The sequence below is a fragment of the Mus musculus genome, chromosome 11 (genome assembly GCF_000001635.26).
Source record: "Mus musculus strain C57BL/6J chromosome 11, GRCm38.p6 C57BL/6J".
Taxonomy (NCBI): domain Eukaryota; kingdom Metazoa; phylum Chordata; class Mammalia; order Rodentia; family Muridae; genus Mus; species Mus musculus.
Window position 1 is genome coordinate 110,140,413 of NC_000077.6, and position 24,489 is coordinate 110,164,901.

The window sequence follows — 24,489 nt, forward strand, 5'->3', positions numbered from 1 at the left end:
TTCTAAACTATAATGAAAGAATAGTATCGAGAGAATAAATATTTATTATTTTAGGTTAAGATTTGTTTTTTTAAAAAGCTATAATAACAAATGCAAAACAACAATGTATATAGAAATAAATAATTCCCGTGAACTCTGTGTGGAAAGTAGAAATGAAGAAAAGGACAGAGTGGGCAGAATGTGTGCTGTGTCTTTGTGCTTTCCCTGGAAGATATCCCAATGGCTGATATGTTCTCTTCCCACCCACCACCTCTTCTTTCTCTTTCCTTCTAAATCCGCTATGAGAATTACACAGAAACGCTGACATAGGGTACATCCGTGTGAACAATGAGCAGTCCACTTTGAGAATTTTTAAAGGATGCTGGGAACTGAAGCTATCGTAATTATCTGCTATAGGAAACTATAAAAAGCACTCCCAGTTTCTTAAATCCACTTTCCAGCCTTTCTTTAAATAATTCGGCTCTTTGGAATGCATTTTAAGAAATGGTGGAGCAAACTGAGATGTTCAGTCTTCATGAAGACTTCGTAATGAGATGCATCTCAGAGGTACTGTGTGTGCACCTAAGACAAAAACCATGCCCCTGCTCCCAGGATGAGTTCATTTCTTCCCCCTTTAAATATATAAAAGTTAACTCATTATTTAAGGATTCTATACAAGTACAAATGTATTTCTATCATATTTACTCCCCGGCTCTCCCCCCCTCCAACTCCTCCCAAGTACATGGGGTACTCTTACTGTGTCTGTTATTAAATATTAAATACCATTAAATGATCCCTAAAAAGAAAGAACACTACCACGTCTGATATTCTGACTTGAAGATGGATCATGATTTGGAAAGACAGCATCTTTTCTTTTTGTCTTCTGGTCACACATTCTACCTATTGATATCTTAGAGCTGGAGAAACACTGCAGTAACCACATGTCAGACACAGTCCCTCTACGCTTTGTTGATACCTAACATTTTAATAATAGGTTTAAATGTTTTGCATGATAATTTAACCATCAGAACAAACTCAGAAAGCTTACGGCTGCCTTTTCCTTGGTACAAGTGAGAAAACCGAAGCCCAGAGAGCCGTGTCACTTGTTCAGGATTACCTGGAAACTTGTTTGTCCTTTCCAGGGGCAAGATATAGACAAGCCGTTCTTCGCTTTGCGTGGTCAGCCTGGCGTCGGAGATGTGCTTTTTGACCAGTGACGTTATACCCTCTGGATCACACGCTTCATTCAAATGCAAACTGACATTTAGAAAGACTGAGATAAAGTTATTTTTGCCTAACGATTTCTTCTGTAGTATATGTTTGCTACTTCGTGAATATGTATGAGACAAAAATGTGTAATTTACAGAGAGGAACTAGATGCAATGATAGTAATCCAAATCTAATCTGTAAAACACAGCAGGGGAACCAGGAAGAAGGAAAGTTAGACTCTGTGGATTGCTGTCTATATGCAGGTGGGGGCAGGCACAAGATAAGGTGAAAGCCTGTGATTGGGCAGTGGAAAAGGAAGGCGGGCTGAGAATTTTAGAGCCGAGTACAGAGAAACAGAGGAGGAGAAGGGAAAGAGAGGAAGAGATTAGATGGAACCGATAGGAGAGGAAAAGGAGCCAGTCCTGGGAGCCATAAGTATTGGGGATTTCTTAGATAATTAAATATTATGTGGGGGTACATTTGCCCCATCCAGCTATATAGCTTGTGTTTATTTCAATTGAGTTTTGAGTTCATTGTGTGAGAGTTTTGTGGGTTAAGAATTTACTAATATAAATCTGACTAATAAATTGCAAGACTCTAGAGTTTTGATTTTACCGGGTTGCTGGGATTTGTGACCACTAACCATAGTGTGTGGATGGCTGGGAACATGAGCAGAGTCTGCAGCTAGAGAACCGAGAGATAGGCGGCCTCTGCATGGGGTTAGTCATGGAGGCAGAAAGGTTGCGAGGGCAGAGAGTAGCCAGGTATAGTGCGGGATTTAAGATAATTCCAGAAATGTCATTTGAAGGAAAGAAATAATGAACCAGATCCTGGATGAAGTTTCAGTGGGAATACCTGATTGTGTCTCCATCTACTAAGAAAAACCAAATAGGAATTCTCTTTTTCTCCAGTAATTCATGAGCCCTGCAAGTGCTTGAACTTGGTAAAAGCAAGATGGAGATTGTCTGTGTGGTCATGAAGGGCACAGTATTGGCATCATATTGTGAAGGCCCCTGAGCCCAGGTGAGCTGGTCGCCATCTCTGAGACTTTGTGAGATAAAGCAATATGCAATTCTCAAATCAACCTTAAGAGATGGAGTAAATCCACACTTATGAGACAGTGCTGGGTCTTTCATGAAGCAAACTCTTAATAACATGCTAGGTAACTCTAGGTCACTGTATCATTTTGTGAAAAATGTATTCAACTAATGGTTGAACTCTTTGATAATAGTATATATACTTCTTTATGAAATTTGGAATTTTTTAGAAACTATTGTTAGCCATATCCACTGAAATGTACAAACGTACGGAGGTGACAGAGTGGTACAAATTATCACACTTCACTGGTTAGATAAACCTAAAGTTAGTTTGAAAACTGTTCTGTGCTTTAAATGTGCTGTGCCTAGTACTATCAAAGACACAAAGCAGAAGAAATTTTAGCCCCTTCCCTAAAATAGCTTATAGCATAATGATAATACAAAGCAAGAGGATATCCGAAAAAGTGAGAGAGTGGGAAACTGTGTCCATTCAATTAAGTACACTGTACCCTGTCAAGAACTCATTTCATTACCGTTAACTAAAAATAAAAAATAAAAAAGGTACTATTGCTGCTGATTTACAAACGAAGTTAATGAAGACCAAATTAATTGATTAAGCCCAATTTGAATTAGTGCATTTTAAATTCTAGCACACAGGATACTCATTTAGGATAAAATATTCAGAAATGGCCTCCAAGAACAGATAGGGGGGCTGAAGAGATGGCTCAGCAGTTAAGAGCAAATTGCTACTCTTACAGGAAATGTGGGTTGGGTTCTGAGCACCCTCATCTGGCCACTCACAACTACCTATAACTAGCTCTGTGTATCTGATGCCCCCTTGGGGCCTGTGTGAACACCATACACATATGTACACGCCCACACAGAGACATACACAGATACATGGGTAAGGTTTGTACACGGCTGAGTGTGATGAAGGCTGATGAAACAGATACATTCCATAAGACAGAAACAAGGCAACTACAAAGATCCACACATAGACTTGCCGAGAGAACAATGGTAGTACCTTTTAATTGGAGGGAAAGTATTTAACCCACATGTAACAGTGGACAGTGTGGCACTGTAGGTTTGATGAGCTTAAGAAATCAAAGAAAGTAATAGTGGTGTCTATTGAATCTCCAGGATGATGTCATTTTAAAAAAAAAAATTAAGATTTTACAGCCATCACGTGATTATCCTGAAATGAAAGAGACCCAAGAGGAAGGTGGCAAACATGAAGCCAGGGAGAACCAAGAGTATAGAAATCATCTAGATGAACAGAAATCCACTCTGAGATAAGATGAGAGAAAAGGTCAAAATACCAAGAAGTTACTCTCAGAAGCAATGCATTATGAAAAATATTCTCTTCACACCTACATGAAGACTGATTTTCAGTGTCTATGACACTATGTATCTTATGTTCTTGCTAAGCTCATGTGTAAGTTAGTTCTAACATGTCCATTGGAGCCAACTATATAGATGTAGGTCTATCTTGACCTGATACTGTTGGAACCTATCACCAGTGTGCCTGCCATGTGTCTGTCTCCAGCCCTGAGAGCTGTACCTTAGATGATAGCCAATGCCCCATTTCTTCTTCAGGAACAGAGAAGAGCCCGCACACTTCAGTCTCCCATTGGATATAAACACCTTCCTGTCTAGTTGAGAAGAACCAAAAGTTAAAATTGTATTAGTGGTTTCTTCAGTATTCATAAATGCAAAAATCAAAACCCAGGAACAAAGAATGCTGTAGAAGCATGACGCATACTAACTTTGAGACTTTCTCGGCCCTCTGATAACAGAAATGACGAGTTAGGTTCACTTATTATCTGCATATTTAGGAATGTTAAGCATATATACAGTGTCTTTCAAGCTTACTGACATCTATCCACATGGACTAAACCATGTTTGAGACGACATCACCTCTCTGTGATGGGATCAGACTGCTTCCATAGGACAAAGCATTGGGGACACAGAGATTGAAGCAGATAAGAGATATTCTCCTGTGTTGGTTGTGGCTGTCACTTGTGAGATGTGTCTAAGGGGCCTACTTGTAACCCATGTTAAGTCCTACTTTGTCACTATGAAACTCAAAAGAAAACTATAGTTACCGGCCAGGATATCAGCCTCATCCATGAACTGAGTACTGAAGACAATTACTCTGCCTGCTCTCCTCTCTTTCAGTAGGTTCCATATGCGATGCCTCGAGAGTGGATCCAACCCAGCAGTTGGTTCATCCAGGAGCAAAACCTGAACAGCAGAGAAAACGTTACAGGGCCATTTATTTCTCTGGCGTAAGATGATTCTAGAAAATACTGTAGTTGTAAGAGTATTGGTATTGGTATTCGTATGTAAAAGTTTTCTTAAATGTATCATTTGCAAATTTATCCAATATGTTAGTTTCTGAGTCTCTGATTGGATGTCACGAGTTATTTTTATCCACTTACCTGGGGGTCTCCTAAAATGGCGATCCCAAGAGTCAACTTCCTTTTTTGTCCGCCACTTAAATTCTGAGCAAGAATGTCTTGAATATTTTCCATTTCTAAGTCCTGTAGAACTTGTTGTACCTAACAAAATGAGGAAGAACATTTAGTGTAAAACCCAAGATATTTCTACTTTTAAATGAGACCAAATCTTTCTTTGTAGTCCAGGCTGGCTTGAACTTTAGCAAGACTCCTGCCTCGGCAGGCATGATCCACCATGACTTCCTTACCTTTAAAAAAGTTTTCTACCTTTATAAAGAGCTTCTGGGCCTAACTTTAGAAGATGGAAGTATCCAGACAACACAAGCACATTTAAAACTCTCTAGGCGGCCAATTTCACTTCCACTGTTACAAAACCGTGGACTTGTTCACATACCTCTTGTTCCACTTCATGTGGCAAAATTCCCTTTATCTTGGCAAAAAGCCTGAGGTTTTCTCGCACGGTGAGAAAGCCAAACTGTACGTTGGACTGTGGACAAACTCCAGTGATCGTGAGGACGGCGTCAGAGTCGTCCATCTCTGAAACTGTCTGGTTATAAATGGTGACGGAACCTGTACAGAGGAAGTACAGGATTACCATATGGATGGACAGATGGACAGACAGATGCGGTGTGAATTATGTAAGTTACAGGATTCACTCAAGCAGATTTGCAACACACAGCAGGTGAAGTGTTTGTTATGCAGCAGTTAGGGGAAAAGCCTTGTCTCTAATAAGGTGAAGGCAATATGAAGAGACTTAAAACTTGCATTATAGATGGGAAAGGAGTTCCCAATGCCCCACCTCAAGCTGAGAAGCTAATAGCTTCTAAGAGAGGCAGAATTACTTTGCTTGTGTGTGAAGATCATGGCTATTGGTATGTTGCCTCTGTCCCAGAGGATAAGTACACACACATGTGCGTAAGGGCAAGACTACTTGTATTTATGAGTTACTGTATTTTTTTTAAAGACATGGAGCATAAAGTTGGGAGGGAGAGAGAGAGATTGGGGTGGGACTGGGAGGTGCTGGTGGGCAGAAGTGTGGAATGGATGTGCCCCAGATACACTGTGCACATATACGAAACTTTCAAAAATAAAGAGTTTTTAAGATAAAGAATAATTTAAAACAAAAGGGTAGAGAAGAAATTGAGGAAGGCATCGCAACCTCAACATGTACTCACCCTGGCAGGCTCACCAACACCTACCCATATACTACAGAGAGAGAGACAGAGACGGAGTCAGAGACAGAGAGACACAGAGAGACAGAGACAGAGACAGAGAAAGACAGAGAGACAGAGACTGACAGAGACAAAGAGAGACAGAGAGAGACACAGAGACAGAGAGACAGAGACTGACAGAGACAAAGAGAGGCAGAGAGAGACAGAGAGAGACAGAGAGAGACAGAAACAAAGAGATATAGAGAGACAGGAGAGACAGAGAGGCAGAGACAGAGAGTGCAAAAGAATAGATTCAATGTTCAGAACAATGCCTTATCAAGCAGAAATGTTAATTAATAACTGGATAATTATAAAGCCACTTATATCAAGCACATTTTCACAAATGTATACAATTATGTAAAAATAGCTTAAACTTCTAAAGAAAGTTTTCAATTGCCATACAAAAACATAAAAATAGCACCTACTATTGGGGAAACATGTCATGGAATTCAACACAAAAGCTTTACACAAAACTCCAGGATGATTTTGGTTGTTTTGTTTTGTTTTGTTTTGTCTTAACAACATGATGCACCAAGTTTAAGGGAAAGCACAGACTATTCATTTGCCCTTGAGCTTGTCTTTGAATAAGTGTCCTCTTACCTGTAGTAGGGGGTGACAGTCCACTGAGTGTATTTATCAGGGTGGTTTTCCCAGCTCCACTGTGACCAAGGAGGGCAGTGATCTGGCCTTCATATATGTCAAACCCCAGACCTGACATGATTGCAGAGATATTACACTCAGTACTTGCATAACCATTTTATAGTCTCCACAGCTTACAGTTTCTCACTGCATATATGCGTGTGAGTACTAATCTTCAAAAACAAGAGCAACCTTAAAATGTGTCTACAATCGCTCATCTTCATTCTCTAACTCACACACCCACATTAAATGCAATCCTATTTCATACCTCTCAAGGCTTCTACTTTCCCATGCTTTCCAGAATATTCTTTTTTAAGATTTTTGATCCTGTAGAAAAGAAAAAAAAAGTTTGGAGGAAATTGCAGCAATTGGGGGAGGCCTGATGAAACTTAGAGGGTTTTGTTTTTGTTTTTTTGGTTTTCTTTTTGTTTTGCACAGGCACTGTCAGAAGCATCCCGGGCATCCCATGAGAGGCAGCATCTCTGCCCACTGTACCCCAACAGAACATAAACAGAGGGAGTAGCCAGTGTGTGGATACAAGCAGCCATGTGTACAGACGGTGACAGATGACTGAAGAGGAAAGTTGGAGATGAAATCCTTGGTGGAAGATCCCACATCAGATCAAACGGACTTGTGCTTTGGAGTCAAGACACTCGGAGTGAGGTCCCATCTGTGTCATTTACACGGAGCTCCTGTGCAAGTATGCAAGTCACAGAGTCCATGTCTTTGGTAATAAAGCAAGGATGGCAACACTAATTACAGCGTAAGGTTGGTTCCTAAGAAAAGGAAGAGTTGCATAATCCAGGATGCTTGAAGTTTCCAAAGAAGAGGAAAAGAGAATGAAATGATGAGACCTGTTTTAAAAGCCCACAGACGTGACGCATGGTGACGCATGCCCATGATCACAGCACTCAGAACACAGGCAGGAAGTGTCGAAGTCTAAGGCCAGCCTGGGATACATCTTGTGTTCCAGGCCAGACTGACTTATAAAATAATGCTCTGTCTTAAAGAAAAAAAAAAAGCACACAGACTTTTAATGAGTTGAAGTTCTATTATGCTGTAGAGGTTGCACAGTCTACCTGAATTAATTCCCTATAATATCAAAACAAAACATCAGGTGAGCTATATTCAAAATTTGAGCAAAGATAAGGATCTTTGGGATGTGTAGCTCTTTGGAAGTCAAAGCGTTGACAATAGCACAGGTATGGCTTCATGGAAGGCAATGCTGGGCATAGTGCCTTGCGGTCTCGCCATGCAGAGCTTCAGTGCCTTGTGGTCTCATGATGCAAGGCTTTAGTGCTTCGTGGTCTGATCATTTCTTCCCACCTTTCTGGGGTGTCTCTAACCCCCCTTTCTACATCACTTATGCTTGTGTTTTCATCTAATCCTCCAAGAAGGGAAACAAAAAGAGACAAAGTGGATTCTACAAAACAAGGATGCAAATAGGGGAGTGGCGCCCCAACCTATCATCAAGAGCACATCAGAGCAAAATACGAAGAGGAAACTCAAGGAAGATAGTGAGGAATGTGGAACTAAAGTCCTTTGTTCACACTTTGACACAGCTGTTGACAGTCACTACTGTACCAAACAATACTAGTAAGTGCAAATCTGGGAGAGGAGATAAAAGACTGTGGCATCTAGAATGAAAGTCTCACTTCATAAGAACAGGGGGCTGGGAGGAGGTGGGCGCAGGCGCGCTCAGAAGGAAATCTTTGAACATCAGCGTCTGGCCTGTAGGTGTCTGATCTGGGCCTCCTCTCTATTGTAAGTACTTCCATTTGACGTATTCGTTACCTGATGGCTTCTTTCCCCTGGAATTCTGGAGACACTGGTTCCAGTGAGTCATTCAGCGAGGGATCCGAATCTATTTCATTCTCAAGGACCACGTGACTAGCTCCTCTGCGTTTAAACCAGTAAGACGACTTCAGGAAAAACAATGGAGACCGTTGATGTCCGTACTTACCTACACGGATAGGAAGCAAGTAGATATCAGGTCAGTCACTGCTTCAAGAAGGGCATCCCACTTAGCGCAGCATGCCAAATCTACCTCTTTGACTCTCAACCTGAGCTCATGTTATTACCTTAGGAAGTACCGCACGATGTGGTATTTCCAATATGAGAAAAGAGCAGCATTATAAATGAAAAGAAGAGGTCTTAAAGAGCTACTTGTCTTGAGAGGAACGTAATATTCTATTAGGTCCAAAATGAATGGATAAATGTGGTACATATAAAATTAAAATATTACTCATCTATAAGAAAAAATAAATTTGCAGGTAAGCAGAACTGGAAAAATTGAGTTACCCATCAGGGTAACTCACACCTAGAAAAACAAACACTCTGTGTTCAGGTGCAGAGCCTTGCTTTAAATCTTTTGTTTCTTGCATTTAACTTGGAGCAAAACAGAACCCAAGAAACTAGGAAGGGGTGGGGCTTGGGGAAATATTAAAGGAGGAGACTAGTAAATTTGAGGTTAAATGAGAGTGGCAGAATGGAATGCTGAGGTAAAAGGACATAGGCGGGGAAGGTCATTGGGAATATATAGGAGAGATGGGGTAAAGTGGGGTCAACCCAAAGGGAGGGGTAAAAGAAGCCACATAGAAGCCTGCTGTCTCATAACCCAACTTAACAACAACGGAAGTAGAAGAGTGGGAGAACTCTCATATAAAAGGGGAGAGGAGAGGTATGGGGGGGGTTAAAGGATTAAAAGGGGATGGGAGAATGGGGGAGAAAGGGGAGAAATGAGTTAGTTAATGGAAACTAAAAGTTTTTGAAGGAGCCCTATGAAAACCCACTAGTTAGTAAGCTAACCTCAAGAGTTAAAATGGAATCACCATGAGTGGGTGAGCAATGTTACCCCAGAAGACAAGGTGTTATAGTTTGTATGTGGTTGGCCCAGGGAGTGGCACTATTAAAAGGTGTGACCCTATTGGAGTAGGTGTGTCAGGGTGTCTTCTTTAAGACACTCATTCTAGCTCCCTGGAAGTCAGTCTTCCAATAGCCAACTTCAGATGAAGATGTAGAACTCTCAGCTCCTCCTGCACCATGCTTGCCTGGGTGCTGCCATGTTCTCACCTTGATGATGATGGACTGAACCTGTGAACCTGTAAGCCAGCCCCAATTAAATATTGTTCTTATACGAGTTGCCTTGGTCATGGCGTCTGTTCACAACAGTAAAACCCTAACTAACTAAGACACAAGGGTTATTAAATGAATATTGCAATGCAAGGTATAAGATATCTCCTTATGTGTTATGAGGCCCTAGAGATTTAAAGGGGGAGGTGGTAATTGCCATTGTCTTTGGACACCCACTCTATCTATATGGCAAGACCCTATTGCCTAAGACACCACATACTTGAATTAAAGGACATAGAGAACTTAATAACCAGCTACTCGGGGAGCTTTCTTTCTACTAGCCAACTTCCATGGGGCCAGCAGATAAAATGCAGGTTTCAGACAGGGAAAAGGCATCTAAAGTCTTTCTTAGCACTGGATCATGTGTGTTACAACACTAACAAGCCAAGCAAGATGCTCCTACCACAATAGTGGCACAGCTCTTAGCGGGTAAATAACTAATTTAATATTGGATTTGAGGTCTGCTCCGCAATCTTGGTCAAAAGCCCAAGGAGAGAAAGTTCATGGCCCCCGAGGGAAGATCTTGCTATTGTTATTTTGCTAAATGGCCATGATGTCAAGTCATCTTCTAAATACTTACATTTATACTCATCTTTAGTTAGGGTTCCAATGGCTATGATACCATGACCAAAAGTAACTTGGAGAGGAATGACTTCATTTCACCTTACAACTTCTAAGTTCCCCACTGAAGGAAATTAGGGCAAGAACCTAGTAAGGTAGGAACCTAGAAATGGAAACTGAAGCAGAGGCCATGGAAGAGTGATGCTTACTGGCTTGCTTCCCATGGCTTCCTCAACCTGATTCCTGTATAACTCAAGACCATCAGCCCAAGGGTAACACTGCCCACAGTATATCAACCTGACATAAGACTATCGAACACACCCATAGACCTGGGCTGCTCTCAGCCTTCATCAGAAGTTGAAGTTGAAGCAGTCAGTGAAAAACTGGTTAAAGTGTTGAAAGTAAGAGGCTGGATGTTCAGCTGCAAATGGGGCATCTATATTAATGCCACCATCACCAAGGCTCAGGGACCATTGTGGAAGAAGAGGGAGAAAGACTGTAAGTGTTGAAGGATAGGGAAGTGTTCTGTGAGATATTGTCTTCAATACATGAGGTCGCTGTTGCAATCATGAACTAAACGAAGCTGTGCTTATCTGCATAGGACCTATATAAGATCAAGCCAGTCAAAATGTTGGCATCAGAGGGATAAAGGAGCTCCAGGCCCTGTCCTATACTGTAGGGATATTGTCAATGCATAGCAGATGGGAAGGGAGATTCATCTCTTATGGGGACGTGATCACTGATAAGTATACCATACTCCATTGAATAGTCCCACACGCAGGCACATATGGACACTACTAACTGGAATTAATGAGGCTTTAAAAGGGGGGAAGGGAAAGCATCTTTCAAGGGACATGGTAGAAATGGGAAGGTCCATGGAGAGGGGATATGATCATGTTTCATTGTATACGTGTATGGAATTCTCAAAATAATTTTAAAGTAACAGAATGCTATGTTATTTTAGAAATTTCAAAAAGAAAATGCTACACCATTTATAATCAATACATTGTTGACCAGCGATTCTCTACATGTGAATGGTGAACCCTTTGTGGGGACCGGGGCATTATACAATACTTTTACAAGGGTCACCTAAGACTATCATAAACATCATATATTTATATTATGATCCATAACAGCAGCAAAATTACAGTTATGAAGTAAAAACAAAAACACTATTATGCTTGGGGGCCACCACAACATGAGGAACTGTGTTAAAGGGTTGCAGTGTTAGGAAGGTTGAGAACCACTGTCATAGTTGCTTTAAGTAAATGCAGGTAATAAAAATGTGTGAAATTCTACTACTTACTGAGTGTAATTTTGTCAAAATATAACGCCAGTACCAAATAGAGAAGAGCATCCAAAACCAGCATGAAGAGCGTGGCCATGATTAGGTACGAGTTGTTTGGAGAGTTCAAATTTACATTAGAATTCACATCATAGTCCAAATGTATAAGCTGAAAAAGAGATGCATAAAATTTTAAGGGATTAGTGTAGTTTTAAGGATAATTATGGTCTTGGTTCTGCTAGAAACCAAGGGAGAGATGAATGAGACACAATTTATATCTCTGTATCAGGCCTATTGCTGTTCATGGCCACTGCTCATCTAATTACAAACTGCAGGTGGTAGGTAAATCTCCTTAGAAGAGATCAAAACTCCAGAAAGGTAGTATTTGAGACACATCTAAAGCACAAATCCATCAGGATTGAAAGGTATGAATGGGGAGGTGTTCTCGAGGCATTCTATTATAATTTTATAATTATAATTTTTAAAATTACATTTCAGAGTGAAAAATGGAGAAATGAAAGTTTCTTAGAAGCTGAGCAGAAAGAGAAGAATAATTCTAACCAAGATACAATGATTTCACATGAATTAACTTTTCTGAGGGGAGATTTAATTTCATGTGGAAATGTCCAATTCTTTTCCAAAGTCTCGATTTTCCAACACTTGTGATAGATACCATTAAAGGCACATGTTTCTCAAGCTTAAATCTGAGAAGTATTCAGTTAGAAGTATAAGCTGGGCCATATCAAAAAGCAAATGTCATCCTCCATTTAGAGCCAGAGTCTAACAAAAATCGCAGTTCAACCCATGAGAAGCCAACCTCAAGTTATTGTTTATGGGAGTCCAAGAGACTCCCCAAACAATACAGGCTATTGCTATTGTCTCCCAGAGGTTGAAAGTAAATCCTTATTGCTAAAAATGTCATGCTTGGAACTCAGGATTTGACCTAGATCTGACTTAAAAGCTACCTCCTTAAGGACTAGTTTTCAGAGTATGGGACAGTGGTGCAAGCTGCCAAGTGAGGGAAGCAACTTAGAGTCCTGTGCAGTTGTGATGCCTACCAAACACAAAAGAACCCTAACTGTGCAAGTGTGGCACCCACATCTTGTCAGTAACCAACAGCTCTCTAACCCAACTGAAGCCTTACTCCATAAGAGGGAATTCATGTCTGGTACAGGCAATCTGGCCAACTACCCAGGGCTTGTGAGGCCAAGGATCTTAGAAGATCTGTTGCCACTTCTCTAAATCAGCACAGTTTCCAACTACATTCTAAAGACTCATCCTTATTGCCACAACTAAGCACAGCTCTCGATTCTCATCAAAGACACTTTGCTTTATGAAAATGGAGACCACTATAGAAATCTCCAATTGGTCAAAATGTAAAGAACAACTGATTGTGAGCAGGGTTCTCAGCTGAACTCAACTGAAATGGATACACTTACGGCACAATCTCTGTGCTGGGTTCAGGAAACAGAAGAAAGATGTTAAGAGCCAGAGGAATGGAAAACTACCAGGAGACTGTCTCTGAGAAATAACTCATCATAGCTGAACAATGTGCCTGAATAAAACCTGAAAAGGACACTGATAGACACACTGATGGGAGAAAGGGAAATCTCACATGGCCCCACCACCACCAAAGAACTACAGGCAACTAAGGATGATGCTAGACAAGTAATTAGTCTTTCCAAAGGATGAGCTCCTACTTGGTAATTGAGTGGTGAGAGAGATAGAGAGAGAGAGAGAGAGAGAGAGAGAGAGAGAGAGAGAGAACAATTGAAGAAAAACAGGACATGAATTTGAAAGGGGGTGGTGTAGATATAAAGGAAAGCTATGGAAGGGGTGGAGGAGGAGGAAAGGGAAGGGAGACTATGATGTGGTTATACATTTTTTAAAAGTTTAGCTGGGTAATGGTGGCTAATCCCAACACTCAGGAGGGAAAGACATGCTGATCTCTGTGAGTGCAAGGGCAGCCTGGTCTACAGAGCTAGTTCCAGGACAGCCAGGGCTGCACTTGGAAACCCTATCTTGAAAAAGAACAAAAGTGAAAATAAATAAAACAAAATTTAATATAAGAGAAAACAAATATGCTGGGAGAGAAAAATAAATATGTCTCTTATATCTTAAACTTCTCTATCCCTTAAACTTGTTTTTTTCCAAACATGGGAGAGAAATGTTGATGTTTGGGATACACTGTATAAGTCATTGAAGGAAACTATCTTGAGTGTTGTGTACAAAGGTAAAATTGTAGGACAGCAAAGACAACTCAGCAGGTAAAAGCGCCTGGGTTTGATCCCCACAACCAACATGGTGGAAGGAGAGAACTGATATCTGTCACATTGTCCCCTGACCTCCATGCAAACATCGTTATGACATGCCTTTGCATGTGCACTTACACACATGTAGACAGACAGACAAGTTTTAATAAAATAAAGCAAAACAATTGCCTCCCTTCTTACCTGGGCCATTCCAGTGGTAAAGGCAAAGGGGCTAAGAAAACACAAGGTCCATTCCACAAAGGCAGGAAGATGTTTGTATAACGCTGTGAATCCCAGACTTCCCCAGAAGACGGTAAGGATGAAGATAGCCAAGCCAGTAAGAAACGGTTTCTTTATCAACACACTCATGAGGAAAGATAAAGTTATCTGGAAGGAGAAAAAAAATTGACTGGTATGGTGGTCTGGCCATCACTAGTACAGTAAGAGGAATTTCACATTTGGATAATGTTACAGTCTCCAGCCAGAGGCTCTACTGAGATGTAGTATAATCTTTAAGAAGTGGGACTTTGTGGAAGTTTACCTGTCGTTGGATGATTATCCTTAAAGGGGATTATAAGAGCCCAGCCCCTTCCTCCTTTTTGACATCCTGGTTGTGATGTAAGCAGCTTTGTTCTACCACTAGCTGATGACATAATGTGCTGCCCAGACACAGGACAAAGCTACAGGGTCAACCAACCCTGGACTCCAAAACTATGGGGGCAGGGGAGAAGCAAAACCCTTTTCTTCTTGTTAGTTGGTTATCTCTGGCATTTGTTATAGGGACTGAAAGCTAACCAACACAGTATTTGGAGAGTCTATCTCATTGATTTTTCAATTGTGTACTATAAGGATCATGTCTTGTGAAATTCTGCACAGGACAGAAAAGGCAGAAACACAATCAGTGATATAATGATTGGAAGGAGGGAGGAAGGGAGAGAGAGGAAGGGAGGGAAAGAGGGGGAGAATTCACCAACTTACCAAAGACAGGCCATAAAAGAGAAACAGAAGGAACACCACCATGAAACCAGTTAAGACGACAACTTGGGCAGATTTCACAATAAGAGACATCAAAACAGCCACGACAAGGATAAAGCCAGCATACATCAGACTCCAGGAAAGCCTGGCCAAGAAACACAGGATTAGCACAGGTGCTATCACTTGGTCTCTCCATTTTTTCTCTTACTAAGCAAATGATTTTCAAAGTGTGTGATTTACCAAGAGTTTCTCCTAAAAGGGTAATCCCTAACAGATCAGAAAAGTTCCTCATCTTAAAGCTCGAATTCTACAGAGCAAGGAAGGTAATGAACAAGTAATTGTGTGCAATAAATAGCTACCCAAGTTAACGTTAATTTTCAATTTAATAACCTAGAGTCATCTGAAGGGAGAAGCTGAAGCTGTGGCATTGTGTCGATCAGGTTGGTCTGTGGGTATGTCTGTGAAGCACGGTATTATTGAATGACGCTGAAGGGCCCAGCCCACACTGGGCGGCAACATTCCTTAGGCAGACGGTCCTGGCTAAGCACAAGCCAGTGAGGGAGCCAGCAAGCAACAGACCTCCATGGCTCCTGACTCTGGATTCCTATTTTGAGTTCTGGCCTTCATGATGTCCCTCAATGATGGACTAGAATGAGGTGGTGGGAGTCTAAGCCAAATAAATTCTTTCCTCCCCCAGGTAGCTCTGTGCTTACCAGCAACAGAATGAAATTAAAACAATAGCTAAGTGCAAATTGAGAAGGCCATGAAATAGACATGAGTAGAATGGAGAGAGTTTCTTAAGAAGAGAAGATTCTGTGTTGCTTTTTCAGACTCTGTACGACTTCCTTCACACTGCTCCTGTTTTAAGCTTTACCTGCCAAACCGCCTCTGTCACATTAGCGCTTCTTGCTCATAAGCTATCTCGGGGGGCTCTAGACAAGATGCATGGCCACATTCCAATAAGAACGCACTTGGCGACAACGACACTTGAGTTTTGCATGGATTACTATGCCTCCTACACTGTTACTGGTGATTTTATTTTCTTCCCAGCACTGAAAGTGCACCAGCCACACCTACTTCACAAATGGCAGAAAAGTAATTTGGCAGCTTCCAACCTAGATGCCTCAGTGCAGGAATACAGCAAGGACAGCCATGGAGAACACAGACGCGTAGGTGGATAGACGCGGAGCAGTTACTACTAAGGCCAAAGGCAGGAAGTAGGCTTTGCAAAGGGTCCAGTCACGTCACAGGCTTGGGTTCAGATTTCCTCTGTGACATTATAACTAAATATGTTAAGAAGCATATTTGATTTCTTTAAATTTCTATTTCCTCTCCGGAAAAAGATTAAAGAATTAAATTAGTGCTATATCCACAATGGGCAGCTAGTTTCCTTTATTTACAGTAAAAATCCCATCAAGTTCAGGAAGTCTTGTTTCTCTGTCCAATATTAATAATTCCCTTTTCACCGTGCACTGTGATTACCTGAAACTGTCCCTCCATCTGCTTTCTATAAATGCCTTCATTTTATTCAAATAAAATATCAGGCCCTTTCCTGCAGGGAGGCAAGCAAAAGCCCCGATAGTTTTTAATCCATCCTCACTAGATGTTTTTTCCACATAGAATACTGTCTGCCACCTCTTCATAGTTTTCCAGCATCTTTTAAAATATAGTGACCGAACACCCTTCAATATTGAGGCTATCATTTTAATACACAAAGGGATAAAAGAAAAAAAAAACCTTGCATTGTATCAAACTTCCCATGTCCTTTCTTTTGTCGGCGATATATTTTATTTGATATTATGTACATGTGTGTCTCTGTGGGAGGGTGTGGGGGAGAGTATGTGTGAATGTGTGTATGCCTGTGGAGGCCAGAAGCACAGCTCCCCTGGACCTGGAGTTACAGGCAGTTGTAAGCTGTCAGACTTGGAGGCTGGGGACCAAAGGACCCTCCAGGGCAGCATGCGCTCTCAACACCTAATCCGTCTCTCCAGCCCCTGTCTGCTTTCTTTCCACGCTTAGTATATTGAACATTATTTTAGGAAAAAAATAACAAGTTTGGCAGAAGTCAGCCAGTAAAGGGTGTGGTCTTCTTATTCAACAGAGTTCCTCTTTAGAGACCAGCATGTTCCTGGAGCTGTGTCTTCTGGATACTTTAACACTGAAAACAACACTTAGCTCGTGAAAGGCAAGCTTGACATTCAAACCATTGCTTTCTGAGGCTGTACTCGTCTCTATGTCTCTATCTGTCTCTAATATATCACTTGGCTAATCCCACCTGAAAGCCTGGCCACTAACGAGTGAATCCTCAGCTTCCTAACTTGTGTCCGCTGTCCTTTTAGAATGCATGGTTTTTCCTACACTTCCATCAACTGATGTCTGATACCAAGCTTTTACATTTTCTCAACTTCAGTGTAAGGCACTCTAAGCAAAAACAAAAACAAAAACAAATTTAATTTAATCCTGCTGCCCACAAGAAGTAGAGAAGGAAACTGAAGTTTATAGAGTTTAAATAACACATTCAAAGGTAGTAGCTACTAAGTCTGAGAGGAAGGCAGCCCATTGGCTTCCCACTGGGCAGGCTACTACTCTAACCACTCTGCTTTCTTGTCTCTACTAAGGAAAACTCAATGCTCAGGACATAAGAGCTTTCTCTTCAGTAACCCATGTAAAGGGAGACCAAGATATCATCATGTTTAACATAGTGTCTAAAATACATTTTATTTTACACTAAAAAAACCCTTAACTTCTCAAATACTTTGGTTCATATAAACAAAATGAGTAGTCACTGAGAGTCAGCCTCCGTGCTGCTAGTGCCCTAACATGGGGAACACCTCAGACTTTCTTTAAGTCAAAGAAATACAGGTAACTTGAGTTACCAAGCGTGTGAAGCCATACACTCCAAACATCCATATGCCGTGATTTACTGAAGCATCAAGTCTCAGCAGGATGAAAATGAGTCTAACGAGTCCCCATACTTAAGTTATCCTGTTTACAAATGCCGATTGGTGTAACATAGACAAGCGATTTACCAGAAAGCCGACTCTCGAAGCCCCATCATCGCCATTAATGTTGTCATGTACTGTCTTTCTTGAGTAATATTGACTGATAAATAGTATATAAGTGAAGAGAAGGAAATAACACAGAAGAAAATAAAAAAATCAGTTGCAACTCCTCCTTGGGCAATAAAAGGCGGCATCTTCATATTGGAACCAATGACAGACATCAGCTCTTCCATCACGGAGTGGTTTGTGATCATCTAAAGAAGGACACGGATGAACAAATTATCATCCCATTGCAAACTTATCATCAACCTGTAAGAAGGCATTAGCTTGTAGTTCTCGGAATGCCCAAAGCTCTACCTTAAGTCCCTCCGTGGAAAAAGAAAACTTACTTGTTTTTAAAACTGCCCGGAGGAACACTTCAAACCAGGTCTTCTTTGGAGTTTTTGATCAGAGTGGCACCTGCTTTATTGCTTAGGCAGCACGTGGTTTACTGCCCCACAATAGACCCTGAACCCTTATGATGGCTGTACATCCATACTTCTACCTCTGTACTACCAGGATCTCTGCTTATAAGTGACTGTGCTGTGTATATATTTTTTCAAGTCACCAGTATTCTGACACTATAGTCTGGATACGGAAGCTGTTCGGCATACAACGCTTAGTGGCAATAATAATAATAATAATAATAATAATAATAATAATAATAAATAAATAATAATAATAATAATAAAGCATCCATATCTCTGCGTATCAAAATTCAGAAGGCAATGCACTTAGCTTCCTTCAACTTTACTACTCACCTCAATGATACCAGCATTAATGGCAGCTTGAAAGGCTACAAAGCCCTTTTCCCAGAAGGCTGAGTTTTCACAAATCATTTTATTGTTCAGTGGTTCACAAGGAGCTGCAAGAAAAAGAAGACACAACCACTATTAGATGACCAGGTGGGATAAAGAAAAATCTGTAATTCTCCAAAATGTGCTTAAAAATCTATAATCATATAGTATTTGGCAAGACTCATTGGCTCGGGTTGTAGAGCATGCCCAAGGAGGACATACAAGATGGCTTCATCAACATCTTTTAAGATGAGCTCTTGTTTATTTCTTGATTAGATTTTATAATTATTTCCATTTTAAAATATTTTTGTTCAGCTGTCACCTTCTACTGTTTGCTCCAAAGAGAAAGAAAAAAGAAACTTAGTAGCCAAAAGCACTGAGCTCGTTTTAAGTGGCTGGCAATGACTGTGCAGGAGATGTTTTTTGAAGTTTTTAATTAAAAAACAAAGAAAGAAAGAAAGAAAGAAAGAAAGAAAGAAAGAAAGAAAGAAAGAGAGAGGGGGGGGGAAGGAAGGAAGGAAGGAAGGAAGGAAGGAAGAAAGAAAGAAAGAAAGAAAGAAAGAAAGAAAGAAAGAAAGAAAGAGTAGCAGAAGTAGTTTTTAGTTTTCTGAAATAGGATTTCATTCAGTTGCTGAGGCTATAGGTTCTTAATGGAACGATGAACTCAAAAGTATAGCTTTCAAATAAGCACGGAGACCCCTAAAAATACTCAAAGTGGACCTACTATGTTATATCTAAAAAGCTACCTAGCTAGAGAGTATGTCAGGACTCTGAATCAACATACCGCAGAGATGAGTGACCACCTACGTTTACTACATCACTACTCACACTAGTCAGACATAAAACCTGCCTAGGAGTCTATCAGCAGATGATGAATGGGTATTACCTATAGATAATCAAGTTTTGTTCAGCCATAAAAATGCATTAATGCCATTTGCAGGAAAACAGATGCAACAGGAGGACACCGTATTAAACAAACAAACAAACAAACAAACAAACAAAAAATGAGTCAAACTCAGGACAGAGTATCACATTTCCTCTCATTTATAGATCCGAGATTTTATATAAATACATAAAACCATATATATACAAACATCTGAATGACGTGACTGTAGAAACATGACTGAATGGGGATAAGAGGAAAGAGAGAGGAGAAAATGGGGGTTGGGGGTTAACAGGGTCAAAGTACACAATAGACTTGACTAATATCTGTTTTTAATCTCACTATAAACAAGAAATACATACCAATTAGATTATATTTTTGAAAATTAAAGGTTTTATTTAATAAAGGCCGATCTTTTCTTGTTTTAAAATTAACACAGTTAATTTCAGTTTCTGTTATATGCCCCAAGGACTAATGACATAATAGCAATATCTACATTAATATGTATTTAGTAATGGTAAAGTTACCTGAATGGTCTTTGTGCTCTTTTGTTTTAGGGATCCTCTGACCCCAAGAAAATTTCAAATGATATGAGAAAGTGTCCTTGAAGATGACTCTCACTGCATCTATCGAGTAATTTAAGTCTAGCTCATTCATGGATTTTTCATCAGGACATGCCACAATTGTTCTTCCTGCCATGAGAAGAAAGGGAAGGATCCAGTAAGCTTCCTAGACCACCCAACAACAGCAGGCCAGATTCAAGTGCATTCCGGTCATTCTATGTTTAACTTAATGCTTCCCTAAGACACTCACACTTAGAAGGAAGTGGGAGATTTCTAATGTTCTAATGAAACTGGTAATGTTCTGTGGCAAATACCCTTTCTTTTAAGACATGTTCATTTGGTGTGTAAACTTTTTGCCTTTGTGTATGTGTGTGCACCACATGAATGCCTGGTCTCAGAGGAACTCAGAAAAGGGCTTCAGAGTCCCTCGAACTGGAGTCATGGATGGTTGTGAACCACTATGTGGGTCTGGGAATCAAACTAAGAGCAACAAGTGCTATTTACCACACAACCATCTATCCAACCAATGGTAGATACTCTTGTTGAAAATATTCCATGCCTCTCCAAAGAATTTAGCCAGTAATTTAAGCCACAGTGAATTATATTATAGTCATACTACTTCATCCATGTCAGTGCACACACACACTTGTCTGATAAGAGAATATGCTATTTCCATTTGGCAACAGTGTCACGTGGCAAAATAGACAAGACGATATACAGCTGTTAAATCTAACTACTTTTAATTAAGTGACTGTTTGTCCTAATTCATATAATGTAAATGGCTGCTATTCATCACAGGTCAGGTAACTTATGTAACCCAATTAATTTTGCAGTCTGGCTTTGGCTGTGCACATATTATGGATGCAATCTAACATGTTCCTTTGTTGCACAGCAGATTTCCTGAAGTTTGAAAGCTGGATCAGAGGCTTAAGAAGTATGATCCTTTGTTCCAGACTTCACAAGGTAGTGTGTTGCTAGATTAGAGGCTCATAACTTCTGATGGTCTCTTTTAGAGGCTAGTAACTATCAGTGCCGAGACACTAGATCCGACCATTCAATCAATGGGAGTTTCAAAGTTGTGGTATTTAGCTGCTGCTGCTTCTTCTTCTTCTTCTTCTTCTTCTTCTTCTTCTTCTTCTTCTTCTTCTTCTTCTTCTTCTTCTTCTCCTTCTCCTTCTCCTTCTCCTTCTCCTTCTCCTTCTCCTTCTCCTTCTCCCTCTCCTCCTCCTCATCTTCTCCCTTCTCCTCCTCCTCCTCTTCTTCTCCCTCTCTCTATCCCCTCCTCCTCCTTACTTGCTAGTGGAAAACTTTTATAAAATAATAATTTTATTGTTTATTTGGTTGTGTAATAATAGCATAGGTCACATAGGGTTCATGCTGCTATTTCCTCTTAATTCACAAAATTTCATTATAAGAGCCCATTTTTATTGATGTTTAATTTTTTAAAAAATGTTAAATATTTCTTTCCTCCTCATCCTGAAATTATGGGCTTAAAATATCTATTTGTTGAGATTTGAATCTTCGCATGAGTAGAAGCCCGGTTTATGCTAAGTCAGTTGCCAGATCCCTTGACCTATCAGCACTGGTGGTTTCCTTGCTATCTGGAAAGACAGGAACTCTCACCCCATAAAATTCCTAGCCTAGACCTTTGCCTCACCTTCCTTCCACACTGAGACTCCTTGGTTTCAAGGTTACAGGGAGAGAGGAGGCTACTCTCCGGGTATCTATTTGCTCTCTCCTAGCTTATACTCCTGACACCCAAGGACAACATTCTAGCACTATCCTGCTAGTGCAACTATTAAAAACTGTTTTAGCTGCTGTCATTAGATCTCATGGGAGTCTCCTCGGACTCTCTCCCCTATCCCCTGCCCTCTTTGCTATTACACCAACCCTGCAGAAAGATGCCATGTTAGTCTGTGGGCTGCAAGAGCTTCTTCCACTAGCCCTTACATGGGAAATGACGGGAACTCTGTCATCTGCTTTCATGATGAGTACTGCCAGTGGGTATTCCCGATGCCACGCATTTTCCCCCTCGATTTTAATGTATTTGGGATATTACCGTCTGTCTTAGTTAGGGTTTTACTGCTGTGAACAGACACCATGACCAAGGCAAGTCTTATAAAAAAAAAAAAAAACAACAAAAAAAAACATTTAATTGGGGCTAGCTTACAGGTTCAGAGGTTCAGTCCATTATCATCAAGGTGGGAGCATGGCAGCACTCAGGCCGTCATGGTGCAGGCAGAGCTGAGAGTTCTACGTCTTCATCCAAAGGCTGCTAGTGGAAGACTAACTTCCAGGCAACTGGGGTGAGAGTCTTAAGCCCACACCCACAGTGACACACCTCCCTCCAACCAGGTCACACCTATTCCAACAAGGCCACACCTCCAAATGGTGCCACTCCCTGGTCCAAGAATATATAAACCATCACACAGTCACACTGCCGCTGCCAGTGAGGATCTCCAGCCTCTTCCCCAAACCACACATCTTTTCCCAGACTCATCTTATCCTGATATGCTTTATGGTGAATATTAGCCACTCTTTGGTGTACCATTGCTCAACCAGATTACTTGAGCAAGATATGCTCCTTTCTCTCAGAACATCAGGTCCAACAATCTCATCAGTCAACTCTAGAAATGTCAACATTCAACACATTTTTTTTCCCCACGAGAATCCTAAAATGAATGTGTGTACGTTGAAGGTAAGGAACCAAGTTCCTGAAGTCCCACAGAGCATACCTTTCATGAATGGAGCTGAGGCCACTTTGTTCATTATCTCATGGGTGGCTTCGGACTCAGGAGCAAACACCATCATATAATTAGAATCGTTAAAGTTATCAACACGTCCCAGATCCACCACAGACATTTCAGGAGCGTCATGAACTTGATGCAAATTGGAGGATAATTGATATACAAACAATATTAGAAGAAGTGAGAAAAGCCATTCCTATATAGTAATGAAATGAAAGAAAAGAAGAAGAAGAAAAAAATCAGGAGGTTTTCTACCACAAGCAACTGAAACAATTTCATCCTGTTATACAGCTTGCATTCCATTTAAGTTTCTCCACTTTTAAGTACTTGACTCTACTTTTATTCTCTAAAGATCCATTTCATTTATGTGCATACGTGGTGTGCCCTCCTGGATGTGTGTGCCTGGTGCCTACAGTGGACAGAAGAGGATGTCAGAGCCACTAGAACTGTAGTTACCATATTGGCTCTAAGCAACTGCACCAGTGCTGGGAACCAAATCCAGGTCCTCTGCAGAAACACCCAGTTCCTTAATGACTGGACCATCTCTTCAGCCCCTACTTCTGTTCTTTTTCTGTGCATTTTGTTACATGCGCATGGTCCACCAAGACAGGGTTGTGACAGCAGTTCCATTTAAAACTGAAAACGTTTTCTTATTTAACTATGCAAGGCAGAGTACTGGTTAAGTCTAAAGAGAGTCTCTTCAGGCTCTTCAGATATCCCATAGCTGCACAAGTGGGCCACTCATCCGTCCGTATCTGAAAAGGAAGTTGGGCATGGAATGGATAGGAATATCTATCAACAGAAGCAAGCTCTTACTTTGTTCTTCAGCTGCTTATGCATGGGAGAAGCAGCAAAATAATGCTCGTCAAAAATAATTTTAGGGGCTGGAGAGGTAGCTCAGTGGTTAAGAGCACTGAATGATCTTCCAGATGTCCTGAGTTCAATTCCCAGCAACCACATGGTGACTCATAACCACCTGTAATGGGATCTGTAATGCCCTCTATTGGTGTGTCTAAGGAGAGCTACAGTAGACTCCTATACATAAAATAAATGAAAATTTGTTTTTCAAAGTAATAATTTAAAACTTCTTTAAACTATGGTTACTGTATCCGGGAGCTGGAAACACAAAAGAATGTGTTTGGAGCCCAGCACAACAATTCTTGAAGTTGGTTCTCAGCTTCTGTGTTGATTGCATGTCCATTGTTTATGCATAAAATTCTTGTGTTTTTCATTCACTGACAATCTAAACACTCATCAAATACTTCTTGGATGAACACACACACTGTTTGTAGAACTGAAAATTAATTTGCTGACTCTTTTAATGAGTGGCCTTATTTATGGCCACCATGAATTCTGCAGAAAGTATATCTAATCATTATGACAAAAAGAGAAGCCATACAATAAAGGCCTAGAATGTCGTTTATTTCCATTTATTTATAAGCACATTATTCCTTTCAGATTGACCTTGTAGCCACCATATAATTGTTGATTAATATGTGATTTTTGCACACCTTTATCATGTGCAGTGTCACATCTTGATTCATGTATGCACTGTTTAGTGATCAGTGTATCTTTCTACAGTTTTATGATTTCTTTGTGGTGAGTGTTTCCCCCTCCCCCAGCAAAATGCCATTATCTTTATAAAAACAATTACATTTTTATGGCATCTTTAATTATGTTTGTGCCTGATTTCTAAAAGACAGACATTATATCAGTTTA

At 40.5% G+C, this 24,489-nt stretch overlaps 1 protein-coding gene across 3 annotated transcripts in view; it reads right to left on the reverse strand.

The window, feature by feature from the left end:
* Abca9 (ATP-binding cassette, sub-family A (ABC1), member 9) overlaps nt 1-24,489 on the reverse strand; it is a 67,526-nt gene that overhangs the window by 39,664 nt on the left and 3,373 nt on the right. For 2 of the 3 annotated variants that reach the window (XM_017314486.2, NM_147220.2), the window contains exons 3-17: nt 22,759-22,966; nt 19,988-20,152; nt 18,542-18,645; nt 17,769-17,995; nt 14,743-14,884; nt 13,966-14,151; nt 11,534-11,681; nt 8,329-8,497; nt 6,803-6,861; nt 6,496-6,606; nt 5,079-5,254; nt 4,667-4,786; nt 4,331-4,469; nt 3,787-3,877; nt 1,097-1,236 (exon numbers count right to left, since the gene is read on the reverse strand). In XM_017314486.2, coding sequence (XP_017169975.1) covers nt 1,097-1,236; nt 3,787-3,877; nt 4,331-4,469; nt 4,667-4,786; nt 5,079-5,254; nt 6,496-6,606; nt 6,803-6,861; nt 8,329-8,497; nt 11,534-11,681; nt 13,966-14,151; nt 14,743-14,884; nt 17,769-17,995; nt 18,542-18,645; nt 19,988-20,152; nt 22,759-22,966 — 2,185 coding nt within the window. Of the gene's footprint in view, nt 1-1,096; nt 1,237-3,786; nt 3,878-4,330; nt 4,470-4,666; nt 4,787-5,078; nt 5,255-6,495; nt 6,607-6,802; nt 6,862-8,328; nt 8,498-11,533; nt 11,682-13,965; nt 14,152-14,305; nt 14,363-14,742; nt 14,885-17,768; nt 17,996-18,541; nt 18,646-19,987; nt 20,153-22,758; nt 22,967-24,489 lie in introns of those variants that run through there. The other variant, XM_017314487.2, reaches the window with a different exon arrangement.